The sequence below is a fragment of the Phascolarctos cinereus genome, unplaced genomic scaffold (assembly GCF_003287225.1).
Source record: "Phascolarctos cinereus isolate Bilbo 61053 unplaced genomic scaffold, phaCin_HiC Scaffold_8;HRSCAF=390, whole genome shotgun sequence".
Taxonomy (NCBI): domain Eukaryota; kingdom Metazoa; phylum Chordata; class Mammalia; order Diprotodontia; family Phascolarctidae; genus Phascolarctos; species Phascolarctos cinereus.
In genome coordinates, this window is record NW_027556291.1 from 37,869,236 (window position 1) to 37,887,782 (window position 18,547).

Consider the following 18,547-nt stretch of genomic DNA (forward strand, 5'->3'; position numbering starts at 1 on the left):
GAATCTCTGCCATAAGCAGTGAATAAAATATTGCCATAGCCTGGAGGCAGTGTGTCATAGTGGATTAGGGGGCTGTCTTCTGAGTCAGGAAGACCTGGGAAAGAGCGTGAGATCTGGTGTCAGAGGAACTGACTTCATAGCTGTCCCTGCCATTTATTGGCTGCGTAGCTTTGGTCAGGTGAGCAAGTCACTTCACATTTCTGGGCCCTGGGTCTTTTTATTTAAGGATATCACTTGGTTGGACTGCCATTCTAGTTCCAAATCTATAATCTTATGAACACACCTTCTCAGCAGCACCACCTGGTGACAGCCGCCCCATCTTACAATGCCCAGGTCACAAGTCACATGGTCTAGAAAGCTGTCCCCATCCTCTGGCCAGAAGTGATGTCTCTCTCTCATCTGCTCTCAGACCACTATATACTCTTTTTAGTCATATATCCGATTCCCATTTATATTATATTTCTCAAAGACATAATCTCCCTCCCCCCCCAAGTCAGTTAATGCACGTTTAATGAGTATTTAACTATGGGCACTAGGGTGGTTGGGTGGCACATTGGATGGAGCACTGGGCCTGGAATCAGGAAGAGTCATTTTCTTGAGTTCAAATCTGGCCCTCAGACGCTAGCTGTGTGACCCTGGGCAAATCACTTCACCCCATTGGCCTCAGTTTCCTCATCTGTCCAAGGAGCTGGAAAAGGAAATGGCAACCCACTGCAGTATATCTCTGCCAAGGAAACTCCAAATAGAGTCTTGCAGAGTCCAATACGACTGAAAAAACAACTCAACAACAACAACAACAACAACAAAAAAAAAGTGCCAAACAATGCTGAGTACTGGGGCTACAAACGCAGGTGAAAACATAGTTCCTGACCCAGATTGTTAGTTCCTTGAAGGGATTGTGGCCTATTGTTCCCCATGGCTCTCCCAGTCCCTGAAGGACAGGGCTTTGCTTGCTGTAGGCAGTCAGTACATGTGTGTTGAATGACTGAATGTTATGCCTTTTTATTTAAAAAAAAATTTTTTTTATTTAAAAAAAAATTCTCCTCTCCGCCAGCCCCATCCCCCCCCACCCCAAATACATTATTTGGTTGTTTCCTAGTATGGTTATAGTCTAGTCCCTATTCTTAGTGGAATTTAGGTTTTTTCATTTTTTCAATCTCTTTTTCCCTAAAGGTTCAAGCTTCTCCATACTTTACACTTTGATTCTTCCCGGAGACGTATGAGCGTGATTGTGAGAAATGCCCGAGGTATGTGTCGAAGAATTATGCTGCTGTTGGTGACAATGTCTGGCCATCCCATGGTGCATTATGGCCCCCTAGCACCTCTCTTGACATTAGCTGATTTGAACTATACCCCACCCCTGTAAGAATATAATAGATATTAATCTTTCCATTTTGCAGATGGGAAAATTGAGGCTTAGGAAAGAAAGCTGAGAGTGAATCAATAAATAAAAAAGCAATTATTAAGTACTCCTTGAGTGCCAAGCACTCTATTAAATGCTGGGAATGAAAATATAAAAGCTCCTTCAGGGAGCTTAGATTCTAACTGGGGAAGATGTGTAGGGGAATGATATTCAGGGAGGGGTATTTCAGTTTGGAAAGTTACTGGAATCGTGAATCTAGGAGTCATAAGATGGTGGACAGGTGCACCCTTTTCAGTACCAATGGCAGTATTAATTTACTTATGGGTTTGAGAGCTAGAAAATGGAGAGAGTGAGAAGATGGTGGGTCTGGGAGGTGAGGCATAGAGGGAGCCTGCCTACATGGAGTGGGCCATGTGAGGCATTCTCAATCAGGATAGCAGGGCCCCGGGGCAAGAGTTATTGAAATGAAAGGGTATTGTCTTTCAGATCATGGTTTAATGATGGCAGGGTGGAGTGCACTAAAAGATGGTTAGAATTCAAAGTTTATTTGATTAGTTCTCCTCATTTATTTTTATTTTTTATTTAAAAAGGTTTATAGCAACATTGAATTTTTCATAAAAGAAAAAGACTTTAATTACATTACTTAAATTAATTTCTGATAGGATATAAGCTCTCTGAGGACAGGAGCTATAGTTTGTTTTATTTTGTTTCTCTCTCTCTGTCAGTTCCTAGCATATTGCCTCTTACCTAGTAGGCATTTAATAAAGACGTATTGAGTGGAGCTGAATTATTAAGAGCTCCATAGAGGTTTTTTTTTTTTACCCTTTTCTCATCCACATTTTCTGGTTCTTTATTCTAGGTGACATATTTCTGTTTTGTAAGGGAGCAGACTCTGCTGTTTTCCCCAGGGTGCAAAGGGACCAGATAGAACAGACTAAAGTCCACGTGGAACGCAATGCAATGGTAAGTGGTCCCCAAGGACAACTTGGTGAGGAGGTTTCCTCTTTAAACACATTTTAATTTGGCATTTATTGTACATCTTAGGTTTGGAGAGGGCAGCGTTAAGGGACATTTTCTTTTCCTTTTTTCTTTTTTTGAAAAACTCCTCTTGGTATAGTTTTCTAGTATAGATTTATAGTTTTGGAGACTTGCCTAGACTCTGATAGTACAATATTTTCCTTCCCTTTCTTTGGAGTACTCAAATGCTGATAGCAACTCATCTATGCCTATCCATTCAATGCCATTCTTGTCCTTGTCATTTCATAAGTTTGCCATAGGGGATCCCTCATATATCCTGGGGTTCATTCTTTACTTTCTCTTGACATCTTGAGGATAACAGCAGAGCAGATGGGCTGTCCAGTGGTTACCCCTCAATCTCGCCATAGGGTCAGCCAATCTTTTTTTTTTCCATCATACTTTTTTATGGCATTTATTACTTTGTTGTTTTTTTTTTTTATTCTTCATCATTTCTGGTTTTTTTACTCTTCATCATTTCTATATTGCATCATTTGCCAGGACTTTAACTTTCACAAAATGAGCTATTTTGTATGCTAAAAATAAAAACCAGTTAGCTTTTATTTAAGATAGAATTTCCATTCATTGCCGTGTGAATGGGTTGATGTCAATTGCATCTACATGGAAAGTCCTAAATGTGACCTGTGCTTCCAGGATGGATATCGAACATTGTGTGTGGCCTACAAAGAATATACTCTTGAGGAATATCATGCAGTTGACCGTCAGATCCTTGAAGCCAAGATGGCTTTACAGGAGAGAGAAGAAAAGTTGGCAAAGGTTTTCGATGACATAGAGACTGACATGAATTTAATTGGATCCACTGCAGTAGAAGACAGGTAAATGAGAAAATGATACAGGACCCTGGTCAGTAGCGCTGGGTGACCCTAGTCTTGTCCCGCTCTCTCCACTCAGCAGTGGAGAATTTAGTCTGTCCTAGTTGAGACACTCTCATTTTTTGCCTGGTCTCTTGCAATAGCTTCTTCATTTGTTTCCCTGACCCTGGTCTCTCCAATCTATTCTCCACACAGCTGCCAAACTGATATTCCTAAAACAGATCGAAACATATCATTCCCTTGCTCTGCTCCAGAATCTTCAGTGGCTCCTTATTACCTCTAGGATAAAATAGAAATTCCCCAGGCTTACATTTAAAGGTCCATACAATCTGCCCCCCCCCCCACCTTTTCAGACTTGATTGATGTTGCTCTCTTTCTGACCCTCTCTGTTTCATGCATTAACTGTTGCTGGTACACAACGTTCCAACTCTCACCTCCCTTGTCAGCAATGCACCTCCTCTTTACATCTACCCCTAGAGAATCCACATTTCCTTCAAAGCCTAGCTCAGGTACTACTTCCTATATGAGGCCTCTCTCAATCTCCCTGGTTGTTAGTGCTCTCTCTCTCTCTTGTACCACTCACCCCAGTAGAATGTAAATTGTTGTTGGTAGAGGTTTTGGTTTTTTCTTTGTATCCCCAGCACCTAGCACAGGTCTACCATATAAGGCCACTACCATATATGCACATACGGGCCCACCATGTAGGCCCACTACCACGTATACCCACATGGGCCCATCATGTAGGCCCACTACCATGTATACCCACATGGGCTCACCATGTACCAAGTACTTAATTAGCATTTCTTGAATTAAATTTAGCATCCCTGAGCCTTAGTTTCCTCCTATAAAATGAAGGAAGATTACAATTAGACTAGATATCCTTCAAGGGACTTTATACCTCTAATATTTTTATATCAGCTCTTTTTTTTCCTTTTTTTTCTTTTCTTTTTCATTTTGCTAGGCAATTGGGGTTAAGTGACTTGCCCGGGGTCACACAGCTAGTGAGTATCATGTGTCTGAGGCCAGATTTGAACTCAGGTCCTCCTGACTCCGGGGCTGGTGCTGTATCTACTGAGCCACCTAGATGCCCCCTATATACTCTAATACCCAATGGTTTCATGATACTCTAAGCTAGTCCAACCTGTACCTGATCAAGATTCAATCCCCTTTGTAATGTGTAGCCTTGGCTTGAACACCCACAGTGAGAAGGATCCCATTCCCTCCCAAGGCAGGCCATTTCCCCAGCTAATAACAATGCAAGGCAATATAGGGGAAGCAACATTAGTGAGGTTCAAAAGTGCTCTAGGAATTCATGCTGAGGGGAGAGCTCACTTCAGGCCTGAGGAATCAGGAAGGGCTTCTTAGAAGCAGTGGCAGGTGTAGATCGAAAAGGATTTACATGGATATTGTTGGGGAAGGGCAGGACAGAAATAAGGAAGACTGATATTTTGATAGCATTTTAAAGTTTGCAGCATCCTTTATATACGTTGTCCCATTGGAATTTCACAAACAGTCCTGTGAGATAGGTAAAATAGCTATGTTTATGCGTAGTTTACAAATGGAGATACAAATGAAGGCCCAGAGAGGTTCACCGACTTGCTTAGGATCACAAAGCTTGTCAGCTTCAGAGGAAGGATTTCAGGCTGTGTCTCCTTGCCTTCAGATACTTCAGTGCCTCTCAGAAATGCACCAGCCCTTTAATACTTCTCCCAGGCTAATGAAATGGAGCAAGAGCCGTGTTCTCATGTTGGCCACAGTTTTATATAACCTACTTAAGTCGCAGATGATTTTACTAAAGGTGACTTTAGTCCTCCCAGAGTGAGCCTCAAGCTTTGTGTTTATCCTGCCTCAGAGCTGACTTTTTAGACTCTTGGCTATCTTCACACTTTTCCCTCTTTCTTATTATAAGGCAGCCACATCAGCCCTTCCTATTCAAAATAGTCAATATTCAGAGCAGACATGGGAATGGTTTTGAAATGTGATAAGCTTCATCATTTCATCCTGCTGAAGCTTAAGCAGAGTCCAAGTTATTCTCAGATATTAATCCTCATTTCAGGCTTTGAGGATTCTACCCTTAGGTGAGTAGGAGGTTCTTTCCATTTTAATAAGATCCTCTTCATCTTCGAGGCACCCTGGCCAAGTAGATAGAGAAACTGGTCTTGGAGTCAGGGAGATTTGGGCACAGGGCCTCCTTCTGATATATACTAGCTGTCGGGAATGGAGCAAGTCAGAGGATCCGAGGTCTTTGAGCTGGACAGACCCTCAGAAACTATCTGGTCTAACCTCTTCATTTTACAGAGGAGAAAACCGAGGCCCAGGGAGTGGGAGCCATTTACCCACAGGCAAAGGTCACACATAAGATCATAGGTCTAGAATGGGAAAGGACTTCAGAGGCCAATAGTCAATAAACATTTAGTAAGCACCTACTATGTGTTAGGCACTGTACTAAATACTGGAGAATACAAGGAAAAGCATATGACAGTCCCTGCCCTCAAAGAGCCCACAATCTAATGGGGGAAGACAACACATGAAAAAAAGTTGTGAAAGGTATGGGGGGAGGTTACTCAGCATGGGGGCATAATGAAGTCCTGCAGCCCAGAGGGGAAATCATCTGAGGCAGGTTGGGTTTCAGAGTTGATATCTTCTGACAGAAAGACTTTCTGGAGGTCATGAAATCCATGAGGTCAGCCAGGTAGGAAATGATGAGGTGAATTCCTTGTTTGTACTCCTGAAACAGAAGGTCTTTGAGGAGTTCCCAGATATCTCCCCTCCGGGAGGGACCCCAGAGACAGAGGGTGCTGAAGAGGCCATTTAGCCCTCATTTTACAGATGTGGAAGCAAGAATGACTTGTCCAAGGTCATGCAGAATTGGGATTCAAACCAGTTCCTCTTGATTTTAAATACAAAGTCCTTTCCCTTGTGCCACACTGACGTTGATTCTTTTGCAGGGCTCCAGGCCAAAGCTCTGGAGCAGGAATGGACTTCAGAGGGCATGTGATCTCTCATTTTACAGACTAGGAAACCAATGCCAAGGGTCACACAGGTAGTAGTGAAAGTGAGAGGGTTTGAAGGTAGGGCCTCTGCCTCCTGAGTTAATTCTCATTCTACTGTTTGCTCCCTCCATCAGTCAACAGGCATTTATTAAGCATCTATTGTATGCCAAAGATGCTATAGATTTCAGGCAAGTTGCCAGTCTCTTTTGGTGGATGGAGTTTCAGAACTGGTAATATCTCACCCTTGTGAATTCACGGGTCCAAAACACCTCCTTCCTCAAACAAAACGACATTTTATTTAGCATTCTTGTAACCCTGGGGCTGAAGGGGTTCTTCAGAAGCCATCTAGTTGCTCTTCTTCTGCTCCCTATCCTTCTGGTCTTAACATCCATCCAGGATTATAGTTCAATTCAATCACCCTGTTTTTACAACTCCCTAAAAAAGGGTGATTCTCCATCCTTCCTCATCATACACTTGAAGTGCTCTTCAATGATATGGAAGTCACCAATCTCTGTTTTCTTTGATCAGATAGAAATACAGGAGAGACTGAGCTAATGAAATTAGCTAAAATGGCAGTAAGATGGGCATTTACTGAGTTTCCAAATATTTGAGTTAAGAGCAATGAGTGTCACTCCTAGTTTGGCTATACCATAGCATTACACAAGGGCTGTCCCTTAATTCTGGAAGCCAAATAATTTGAATTTGCTTAATAAATGGATGGCTTGTAGTGTTGTAAAGGGGTGTGTGTCTGTGTGTGTGTGTGTGGTAAGATACAAAGGAAGGAAACAGAACAAGGTACAGTCTCATGATAGGAAAAAAATGTGAATCACAAGGTTAAAATAAGTTTTGTGAAATTAACATTGGGAATGACTCTGAAAATCTGGTGGGGGAAATTTTTTTTTTCCTTTTAGGCTTCAGGATCAAGCAGCTGAGACTATTGAAGCCTTGCACAAGGCAGGTATGAAAGTCTGGGTGCTCACTGGGGATAAGATGGAGACTGCCAAGTCTACCTGCTATGCCTGCCGCCTCTTCCAGACCAACACTGAACTCTTGGAGCTGACCACTCGGACCATCGGAGACAGTGACAGAAAAGAAGATCGTTTGCACGAACTGCTGACTGACTACCATAAGAAGCTGCTATATGGATTCCCCAAACGTAGAAGCATCAGAAAGTAGGAAAGAGACTGGCAGATGGGCAACCACACTTCTGCTGCCAGTTTCATGTTCTCTTTGTTTGCTTTGTTTGTTTTTTCATCCTTCAGAGACTCATCCTAACTCCAGTAGCTCCCCTAATAAACCACCTGCCAGAGGTTGTGGGCCCCTCCCTATCCCATCTGAAAATACAATCGATTTAGATTTTCACAAAGTTAGAAGAGAAGCGAAAGGTGTAAGTCATTATGCTTATCAGTATTCATAGTCAGTATTAAGAGAACAAAAGGGTTTTAAAAAATGTTTTTATAGCTATTTTTAATTTATTTTACTCTAATGGAGGCATGGTTTGAGCAGGACCTAAAAGTGATTAATCAGATACAAATCAATGATTACACTTAAAAATAGTTTAATTGATATCTTTTCTGTTTACAGTTATTTTCAGAAATCCCCTTCCCCCTATTGAACCTTTCTCATAGATTGAAATAGTGGGGTGGAACCCACTGAGGCAGCAAATGTGGTTGAGAACCTATGTCATTCTGCATCCATAGTCCCTCTGTAATGAGATGATGAAGATGTGTTTCATTGTCCATTCTCCAAGATCAAGATTGGTCATTATTGCTATTAAAAGCTTAGCTGCTTTTTAATGTTATTTTCATTTACATTACTGTAGTCATTGTATGTACTGCTCTCCTGGTTCCACTTTCTTTACTCTGCATCAGTTCATCTGAATGCTTCGGTGTCTCTTTGAATTCCTCATATTTGTCACGTATAACTTTGTTCAGTCATTCTTTAAATGGTGGCCACCGAATTTATTGCTACCATGAGAAGTGTGGCTATGAACAGTTTGGTATAAATCAAACCTTTGTTCGTGATTGTGACTTTGTGGTATATACCCATTACTGGGATTGCTGGGTCAAAGGGTATGAACTGTTTTAACCACTTTTCTCAAATTACTCCAAATTGTTTTCTAGAATGGTTGGAACATCTGACAACTCTACCAACAGTATATTAACATGCCTATCTTCCCACATCCTCTTAGATACAGATTATTTTTATCTTTTATTATCTTCTCCTTTGAGGAGTGTGAAGTGAAACCTCAGAGCTGCCTTAATTTGCGTTTATCTTAATACTAGTGATTTGAAACAGTTTTTCATATGGTTGTTGTTACTATGCATTTCTTCTTTTTAAACGGTTTATGTTCCTTGACTATTATCTATTGGGAAATATCAATTGGCATTACCACACATTGAAGGAACTACTTAGAGTGGTCTCTTGAAATCCTAGGGTCCAGGGGGAAACCACTGTCTTATAAGAGCCCAATGCAAATTTACTCATTTTCTTATCTGCCACATTTCACCAAGTATCAGCCTTCCCTAAATCACATCCTTCTTGGTTTAAGTTGGCTACTTTGTTTTTATTTCCCTTGCTTTAATTCCTCTTGCATGGTCTCCACCCAATCCAATAGCACTCCACCCATGATAGCGTCTCACTGAGTCTCACCCTTTGGCCACCTGCATATATGTCCTTGGGCTCCAAACCTTCCCTTTGGGTCTTTCAAAAATGTATATATTATACATGTAAAGTTTTTATAAGCTCAAATATATTTTTCTTTTGTTTTAGAGGGTGGGGAGAACACCAAGAATATGGATTGATAATCGATGGATCAACTTTGTCACTTATATTAAATTCTACCCAAGAGTCCACGTCAACTAATTACAAAAGCATCTTTATGCAAATCTGTATCAAGTGCACTGCTGTTCTCTGTTGCAGGATGGCCCCTCTACAGAAAGCACAGGTAATTATGACCAGGGAAACAGCCTTAACTCTTAGTGCCCTGCATTGGTGGTGCAGTGGGAAAGAAGAGTTCAGATCTCACCTGGAAAATACATTTTTCTTCCTAGTTTTCCAGTAGGAATTATGATCAGCACTCATCTCTCGCACTGTCCACTGGCTCTTTCAACTCTGCCTTTGAATGTGAACTTGAATAAATAAACTTTTTGCTTCACTCATCTGTCCTGTGTGGCTATGGCTCAATTTCTCTTCTTCTTCCTTTCATTGTCAGAACTTCTTAAATGAGTGACCTTTTCCTGCTGCTCCCCCTTTCCTTTCCACCCACTTATGACTCTGTAACTTGGTATTTGTATTTTACTGAAACTCTACTCCCAAGGGACATCAGTGATCTCCTTCTTCCCCAGTCCATTGGCCCTTTCTCTGCTTTTGTAACCCATTGACCTCTCTGCCACATTTGACACTGCTGAAAATACCTTCCTTCCAGAAACACCCCTCTTTTCCTGACTTCTAGTTCTTTCCTATCACCCCCCCACTCTTCCTTTTTCTTCATTATTGGCCCTTATGCCTTCCTCTCCTGCCCCCCCGCCCCCAAATATGGGCTTGCCCAAAGCTTAGTCAAGAGCAGCGAATTTGGTGCCAAAGACCTGGAATCGAGTCGTAGCTGTGCCATTTCTGCATGTGTGATCTTGGGCAAGTCACAATGTCTTTGGATCTCAGTTTTTCTAACCTGTAAAATGAGGGGGTTGAAGTAGATGACTTCAGAGGTCCCTTCTAGCTGTGAGACCACAATCCTGTAATCCCCTCAATGGGGCTTATCCAGTATCATGGCTGTAATGATCATCTCTGGGCAGATGACACAGATTTCTAGTGGTGACCTCTCCTGTGGGCTGTGACCTTGTCTCTAGCTGCAAACTTGGATGTCGTGCTGTTGCTCTGAGCTCATTGTGTCTATGACTGAATTCATATTAGCCCCTGATTAACCCCTAAACTGACTCCTCTTCTTGACTTCTCTTCCCCACGCACTGTCACCTCCTGGGACCAGTTGAAAGTCATCCTGATATCACCTTTCTCAGGATTCTTTCTTGCTCCTATCACGTTCTCCCTTATATCATTTTTGTACATTTCATGCCCCTTCCCCCCACCTCTTAGACTGTAAGAACATTGAGTTGAAAAGACCTTGTCATTTTTCACTTCTCTTACCCTCTGTGCCTTCCACATCATAGGAGATTAAGAAATGTTTGTTGAATCGCATTCCTGTTAATGGTACCATCATCCTTCCCATCTCTCTGACCTGAAACTGCTTTCTGATTTCACCCCGTAGATTCCGTCCAAAGTCTGCCATTCCTTCCAGATATTTCTTATATTTGTCCCTTCTGCTATGTATTGCCACTGCTATCTCCTTAGAATTGGTACTTTTCATAGATTAGGCCAGCTTCTTCATTTTTACAGATAAGAAAACCAAAGTATAGAGAAGTATTGTGACTTGCCCAAGGTCATACAGCTAATAAGTAACAAAACTAGAATAATAATAATTATCTTTTATATAGCACTGAGATAAGTGTTTTGCAAATAAATCCTCATGACAGCCCTGCTTGGTAGATGTTATTATCTCCATTTTACAGTTGAGGAAACTAAGGCAGACAGAGGTGAAGTGACTTGCCTAAGGTCATACAGCTAGTAAGTCTCCAGCTCTTTGGCTTCAAATTCATCTTTTTCCACTGTACCCACTCACTTCATTCCCTCATTAAGGCTAATCATTTTGCCCACATACCATTCCCTCCTGCCTGCTCCAGATCTTTGCTTCTGTGTTCACATTTCCCCAGTCACTTAACTTCTGTTTTCCTCACTTCCTTTATCTGTAAAAATGGGGATCATAATGGTGCCTACCTTGTAGCATTGTTGTGAGAATCAAACAAGATAATGATCATAAAGTGCTTAGCACAGTGTCTGGCACATTGTAAGCATTATATAAATATTATCATTATTTGTTATTATTGTATAACGTAGTCCCAGCCTCTCCTTCCCCATTCTTTCCTCTCTAACAGTATAACAGTGACCCTCTGCTCTAGTCAAGCTGAGCCTCTGACTCTTTCTCAAATGTTCATTGTATTCTTAACCCCTTGTTCTTGGAGTGACCTCCCCTTTACTGTAGTTGTGGTTAGAGTGTTAGACCAAAAGTCAGGATGACCTGGGTTTAAATCCTGTTTCAGATAGATATGCAGTAGCTGTGTGACCCTGGGCAAATCATTTCACTACCTTTGGCCTCAGTTTCCTCATCTGTAAAATGAGAGCATGAGACTCTCATTTTGCTTTTTCAAATCTGATTTTCAAGGTCAGCTGAAGTCCCTATTCCTCCATGAAGCCTTCCCTTCTCAGATCACTCTAGCTCACACTGACTTGTCCCTCCTGGAAACTCAGAGCGATTGTTTTCCAGTTCACTCTTTCAGTAATTCATCATTACTCTCTTGACATATTCTCTATTGTTTTATTACTTAACACCTACATTTCAGTACTTTGCCAGTGGACCCACCAGAGCTTGAGATTCATAAGCATTGCCTTTGACAACCATGGGGCCACCTCCAAGCCACAATGACGCATTAAAAGAACTTCTATGGAGAAATCAACTCTTAAATGATTTGAGTTTTCACCCATTTTGTCTTCAGTTCCTGACTGAATTCAGTCACTCAGTCAAGCATTTTATCAGGCACCTTTTGTGTGGCTGACACCGTGCTTGGTGCTGAGACAAAAGTGGAAACAGCTTGCCTCTTGGAGCTTACTGTGTTAGCCAGGGCAGATAGATAACACATACATATACAGACATATGTATGTGGGAGAGAGGAGAGTGTCTAGGAGGAGAAAGGGATTGACAGTGTCAACTGCTGCAAAAAGGTCAAGAAGGATGAAGACTAAGAAAAGGTCATCAGATTGGTAATTAAGAGATCATTGGTGAGTCTGGAAAGGGCGTGTTTAGTTGAATGATGAAGCTCAAATACAGATTGTCAAGGATTTAGAAGAGAGCAAGAACAGAGGGAGTAAAAATACTGGCTGGAGGCAGCTTTTCTGTAGAGTTTGGCCAAGAAAGGGAGGAGCAATGAGGTGGTACAGTGGATAGAGCACCAGCCCTGGAGTCAGGAGGACCTGAGTTCAAATCTGGCCTTAGACACTTATTAGCTGTGTGACCCCAGGCAAATCACTTAACCCCATTGCCAAACAAAAACAAAAAAAGAAAAAAAGAGAAAGGGAGGAGAGATGTAGGATGATGTTAGGGTCCAATTAAGTCTCAAGGTAATTTACAATCAAGCAAAACCTCACATAAACGGTGTTAACAACACACATCCCATAATAATATTCGACTTTAGTTCCAAAGTGCTATATGCCTTTCATTTCCAAAATAATTAGTGTGTAGCCACCTTTATAACAGGGATGGGGTTTTAAGGGTGGGGGAGCAAAGGCATGTACATGTTTCTAGGCATCAAGGAAGGAGCCTGTAGATAGGGAGAGATGGAAGGATGGGTAGAGAAGAAAGTGGGGAGGCTAATTTGGGGGGGCAATCAAGAAGCAAAAAGATGAGCTCAAGGATCCTTATATGGGGGGGTGGGTCTTGACAAAGAGAAGAGTCATCCCTTCATCAGATACTCAAGTAAAGGGGGGAAGGAAGGAGGAACTCGTGGCAAAATAGAAAGGGAATAAATATTTATATGGCCCCTACTATGTGTCGGGCACTTTGCTTAATACTTTACAAATATTGCTTCATCTGACCTTGACCACGACCCTTCAAGGTAGGCTTTGTTATTATTCCCATTTAATTAGAGAAACTGAGGCAGACTGAGGTCATGTGACTTGTAAGTTTCTTGAACGAGGGGACTTCACCCTCTTCTGCATTGTTATTTCTTTTTCACTGCCTAGCATAGGGCCTTGCTCCTAGTAGCTGCTGTATATAAAGTCTTGGTAGATTGAATTGATTTGTATTTTGAAAGTGTCTTCTTGGCTTGAGAGAAAGTCCCTTACTGCTGGGGTTTGTGGATTCTGGGTTCCCTTGCCACAGCCTTGGTGATTTTTCTGACATTGTGCTGTGGACAGAAAGTGCCCTAATCTTCTTAAGCTGCACTGTCTCGTGGCAGCGGGAGTCCTTGATCTTTCCCATGTGTGTCTCTTGCCACGATTTCTAGCTCCAATTTGTCTTGCTTTGGGCTCTCACCATAACTGGGCAAAGGATAGCAGGAGCTCTTAAGGAGGATCATAAGCTGTCAAAGATCCATTTTGTTTGCGTTGTTGAATTTTTTGGTCTACTTCCCTCTTTGCCATGTTTCTGTCATCTTGACCAGTTTAAAGGCCATTCTCCTTGTCAGAGGAGACAAACATAAAGGGAGGTAAAATGGGTCTGTTTCCTCTGCCGTAGTAATAATAATAACAATAATGATAATAACTAACATTGATATAACACCTACTATGTGCTAGGCACTTAACAAATATTCTCTCATTTGATCCTCACAACAACCCTGGGAGGTAGGGGCTATTGTTGTCCCCATTTTGCAGATGAGGAAACTGAAGCAAGCAGAGGTTAAGTGACTTGGCCAGGGTCACCCAGCTAGTGAATATCTGAGGCCAGATTTGACCTCAGAGCTTCCTGACTTCAGCCCCAGCAGTCTCGCCACTGCTCCACCAGCTGCTTCTAACTAGCTGTCATCTGCTAACATTTCACAATCTCTCCCTGAACAGGGTGGGCCTCCACTTCAACAGCTGTCAGAAGTTCTTTTAATATTTCAATCACATCCACCCCATCCCCTGCCCTTATCCTTAGTGACTTTAGGATTCTTGCTGAGGTCCTTCGTAAAATCAGCCTCTGCCAGTTTGCCACCGTGTTTCATGGCCTCCTTCTCTAGTCACCCCCTGGGGTGGCTGTTCTTTCTGCCTCACCAGAGCCTAAAACTAGTCTGCCACTATGATGGCAACTCTAAATTTCCCTCTGGTCACAGTCTCCTGTCCTTCCATACTATTCTTCCTGAACCTGTTCTTTGTCCTCGCTGTGAGCTGCAGACCTTCCATTCCTTTCCTGTTCTCTGAGTCCATTGCTGCTATTCAGGCCTTTTCAGGAAGCTGGTGGGGCAATGTGGGTAGAACACTGGGCCTGGAGTCAGGAAGATGTGACTTCAAATCCAGTCTCAGACACTCACTAGTTGAGTGATCCTGGGCAAGTCACATGACCTAAGTGCCTCAGTTTCTCCAATAAAATGGGAATAACAGCACCTACCTCAAAGGGTTGTGGTCAAGATCAAATGAAGCAATATTTGTAAAGCACTAAGTAAAGTGCCCAATACATAATAGGTGCCATATAATTATTCCCCCTCCCCTTCCACCCCTTCCCTCTCTTAGCCAACATAAGAAGACACCATCCTCCACTTTTGAATTCCTTGTTCCCTTATTCTTCTTTATTACCTGTACCCTCTGCCTTCTCTGTTCTTCCTGGTATGGTACACACTACATAACATCTTTTGGGCCCTCACCACAGCATGGCAAACCTTCTGTTCATTTTTACCACCAGTAATTCAAATATCTGGTACAAGCCTTCAACCCTACGCTGGTCATTAGTGAGCTTTTCCATGCTAAGCCTGATGGTCAGAGTTGAAGTTATTCTCAGATATTAATCCTCATTTCAGGCTTGTCCTTTTTTTGTTTTTGACTTGAGGCCAAACTCTTCACTTAAGGACCTTAGAGTCTATTGAGTTCAACTGCCTCATTTTGCAGAGGAGGAAACTGAGGCACAGAGAGGTTAAGCAACTTGCCCAAGGTCACAGCTGGTAAGTATTTCAGGCAGAATTTGAACCCAGGTCTTCCCAACTCAAGGCCCAATCCATCAACAAGTGTTTATAATTTACCAACTATGTGCCAACTAAATCCAGTGTCCTGTCTTGTACACCGTTTTGCTGTCAAACTCAAATAGAAATGGATGCCTGTGGGTGCTGTGACTTAGAAAAATACAAATTCACATCATCTATGTTGTGTTGCATTTTTAGTTATTTTGTTAAACATTTCCCCAATACTTTTTAATTTGGTTCTGGCCAAAGGCCCCCGCCAGAACTCTGCTCTCCAACACACTGCCTCTTCACCTGCCTTGTTGTTGTTGTTTCTCTTGAAGAGGACTGTGACATCAGCGAATTGGATTGAAGTGAGGGAGGGCTGTCTTCACCTCCCTGCTAACCATTTTTTCTACTTTTTTCCCATACAATGATCATTTTTCTTGGAAAACAGAAGCCCCTCACTTGTATTGCTCCAAATTTGCCTTTAAAAATTTTTTCCTAATTATTTTTTTTGTGTCACCATTCATTGCCTCTGCTTTTCTCTCCTTTTATCTTCCCTCCAGAGCTCTCCACCAGCACTTGCTTACGCATCCTGGCTTGAAGATTTCCATTTAGGCACTTACCTTATTTGATAGACTTTGCCCTTCTGGTACCCCATCTCTTAGAACTGTTTCTTTCAAACAAGACATGCCCTTCCATTGTCATTTCAGTTGTAATTTTTATTCTACATTTCAGTGTAACTTTTGAAGTTGAATTTACCTTTGTTTTTGACTCATACTCTTGGCTGGGATGTATAGATATACTCCATATAATGTTGCATTATAATCAATTTCCACCATAATTCTACAGAATCCCTCTGTAGTCTCCCCTGACTAGTCGACCAAGGCACAGCTCAGTTTGTAAATGATGACTCACGCTAGCCGCCCCATAATGTTATTTTGCCTCTGTTTATATTTTCACAGATCTAATTAATTAGGTGGCATCCGTCTACAGATATCTCAGGCCACAAGTGTTGTTCCTAACCTTCTTCCCAGTTATCTTCCCCTGAGGATTATTTGCTACCTTTTTCAATATTATTTTTTTTTCCACATAGCTGGCCTTTATAGCATCTGAGCACTTTTCTCTCTCCTCTCTTTTCACTTTAAGACTGTCTTGATCAGACTGGTAAACATATCCTGCATTCTCCTCAGATATGCGGTAGGAGTCTCTCATTCCCCTACCTTATCCCATGGTCTAGAAAACCAGATTCTGTTCTATCATGTTATTTATGTAGTCAGCTGTTCACTTCTCATATCCTATTTTCTCCTCCAAAGTCTGAACTTTCAATTAACAGAACTGATGAAATCACTGGCTGTCTGAAGCTCAGAGCCATTTAAAAAACAGCAAGTGTCAGGGAGTGGAGGGGTAGGTGGGGCTGAATGGGAGGCACACTTCTCAGTTCATGTTCACAGAGTTCATGTCTTAATTGTGATTGAATGGGGTTGTATGTGCCACTTAGTATCAGTGAAACCATTAAATTTGGGTCAAAATTAAGGTTGCAGCCAGTCTCAGCCCTGTACAAATGATTCCTTATCCCTCCAGATCTAGAGAGAACTGATTTCATTTATATTAATCAACCAGAGAAATCATGGAGACCAAGTCTTAAAAGTACCCTTTAGCTGCTGAGTTATTTCAACGAGTCAGAAATAACCAAACTTAGTAGTATTTGAGGAAGGGGTCCAAAATTCAGGCCCTTCCTATCGAAATCAGGGTTTGGCATCTTCTTAGAGGTGCCCTGACATGTTGTCATTTGTTTTCTTCCCTCTGAGCAAGTGATGAAAGAGGGGTCTGGGGAACTGGGATGTGGTCTTTGCTTTCATGGGATGTCACTGTTGTTGCCTGAGGTAGACTCATAAACCCAATGCAGATTTCTTGGGCACTTACTTAGTGTGAGGTATTGCGCTAGGCCCTATTGGAAACATCTTACAGACCATTTCCCAACGACTTTGCAGTAAGCTGATCCAGAGAATGGGGACAAGCCCATGGGAGGGACTCTTCTCCTGACCCCTTCTTCTATCTAACCCACCTTCATGTTTCCTTCTGTAGCCTTGAAGAATTCCTTTTCTAAATGTAAATTACCTTTGGGAGGGGTGATACTGCGAAAGGTATCAAGTAATTCCTTCATGCTTTGTTAACAAAAATTGGTTTATAAGCCAGGTGAGAAGAAGAGCAGAGAATGTATACCTGAGCCAATCAATTAATAAACATTTATTAAGTGTCCAAGAAAAGGAAATGGAGTCCCTGTGTTCAAGGAGCTCACTGTCTAATGGGGGAAACGGCTATCCAAACAACTATGTACGAACGAGATATAGAGAGAGTGAACTAGAGAAAAAGCTAGAATTAAGGGTGATTGAGAAAGTCTTTCTGTTGAAAGTGGGATTTTTTAAAAAAATTATTTTTTAGGCAATTGGGGTTAAGTGACTTGCCCAGGGTCACACAGCTAGTAAGTGTCAAATGTTTGGTCTGAGGCTGGATTTGAACTCAGGTCCTCCTGACTTCAGGGCCGGTGCTCTATCCACTGCGCCACCTAGCTGCCTCTGAAGATGGTATTTTTGCTGGGACTTGACGGAAAACAGGAGGCAGAGACGAGGGGAGAGAGAATTCTAGGGTGAAGGACAGCCAGGAAAAAGGCCTTGCATTGGAGACAGAGTGTCCTATTTGAGGAATGGCAAGGAGACCAGTTTTAATGGATCACATTGTACTTGGGGGAGTAGAAGATGTAAGAACAATGGAAAGGAAGGGGGAACAGCAGAACACCAAACAAAGGATTTTCTATTTGCTCCTGGATAGAGGTCTTGTCACTAGGAGTTGCATCTTCTACTCCCCCAAGTACGATGTGATCTATTAACACTTTATTATTTTTGTCCCTCATCCCTAGAATGGCTATTCAAACAACTATGTATGAACGAGGTATAGAGAGAGTGAACTGGAGAGAAAACTAGAATTAAGGGCGGTTGAGAAAGTCTTTCTGTGGAAGGTGGGATTTTTACTGGGACTTGAAGGGAAGCAGGAAGCAGACATGAGGGGAGAGAGACTTGTAGGGATGAGGGACAATTAACTACCCACAGGATGAAAAGGGCTCGCCTATTTCCCAATTTTGGCCATGGTTGGCTCTCAGCTGACCCATTCCAAACGATCTCGGATGCTACCTCGGCCATGCAAGCCATAGGTTGCCTCTTATTAATCCAAAATCACACATTCAGATTTGGATTCTTCAATGTGTGCTCTCCTTCCCTCTCTCCCTTCCCTGGTATAGGTCATGACCCATCTATGTCTTCTCATCCTGGGTGCTTCTTTTCTATGTCTTCCCAAAGAGGAACTACCCAGTGAGTTTTGTCTTTGCAATCCATGAACTCAGTTATTCACTCCCATGGAATTCTCCCATGGAGTTCCAGTCTAATAGAAATGAGTATTCTTTTAGTGATACAGTTCACAAACCATCCATGAAACCAAGAAAAAAAACCATCTGTACAACAAGAAAAAGCATTAATATCTATGCCAGATCCAAAGTTTGATGACTGGGACAGTTCTTACATACATAGAGCCAAGGATGGATTTCAGAGG

The 18,547-nt window shown here is 42.0% G+C and overlaps 1 protein-coding gene across 5 annotated transcripts in view; it reads left to right on the forward strand.

Annotated features, from left to right (window-relative positions):
- Window positions 1-18,547, forward strand: part of ATP11C (ATPase phospholipid transporting 11C (ATP11C blood group)) — a 210,762-nt gene that overhangs the window by 142,360 nt on the left and 49,855 nt on the right. For all 5 annotated transcript variants that reach the window (XR_013483660.1, XM_020971762.2, XM_078147922.1 and 2 more), the window contains exons 16-20: window positions 1,174-1,247; window positions 2,223-2,326; window positions 3,032-3,213; window positions 7,115-7,375; window positions 8,976-9,150. Coding sequence is in view for 4 of the 5 variants with exons in the window: in XM_020971762.2 (XP_020827421.1) it covers window positions 1,174-1,247; window positions 2,223-2,326; window positions 3,032-3,213; window positions 7,115-7,375; window positions 8,976-9,150 (796 nt within the window). In the remaining variant the exon portion in view is untranslated. The remainder of the gene's footprint in view (window positions 1-1,173; window positions 1,248-2,222; window positions 2,327-3,031; window positions 3,214-7,114; window positions 7,376-8,975; window positions 9,151-18,547) is intronic.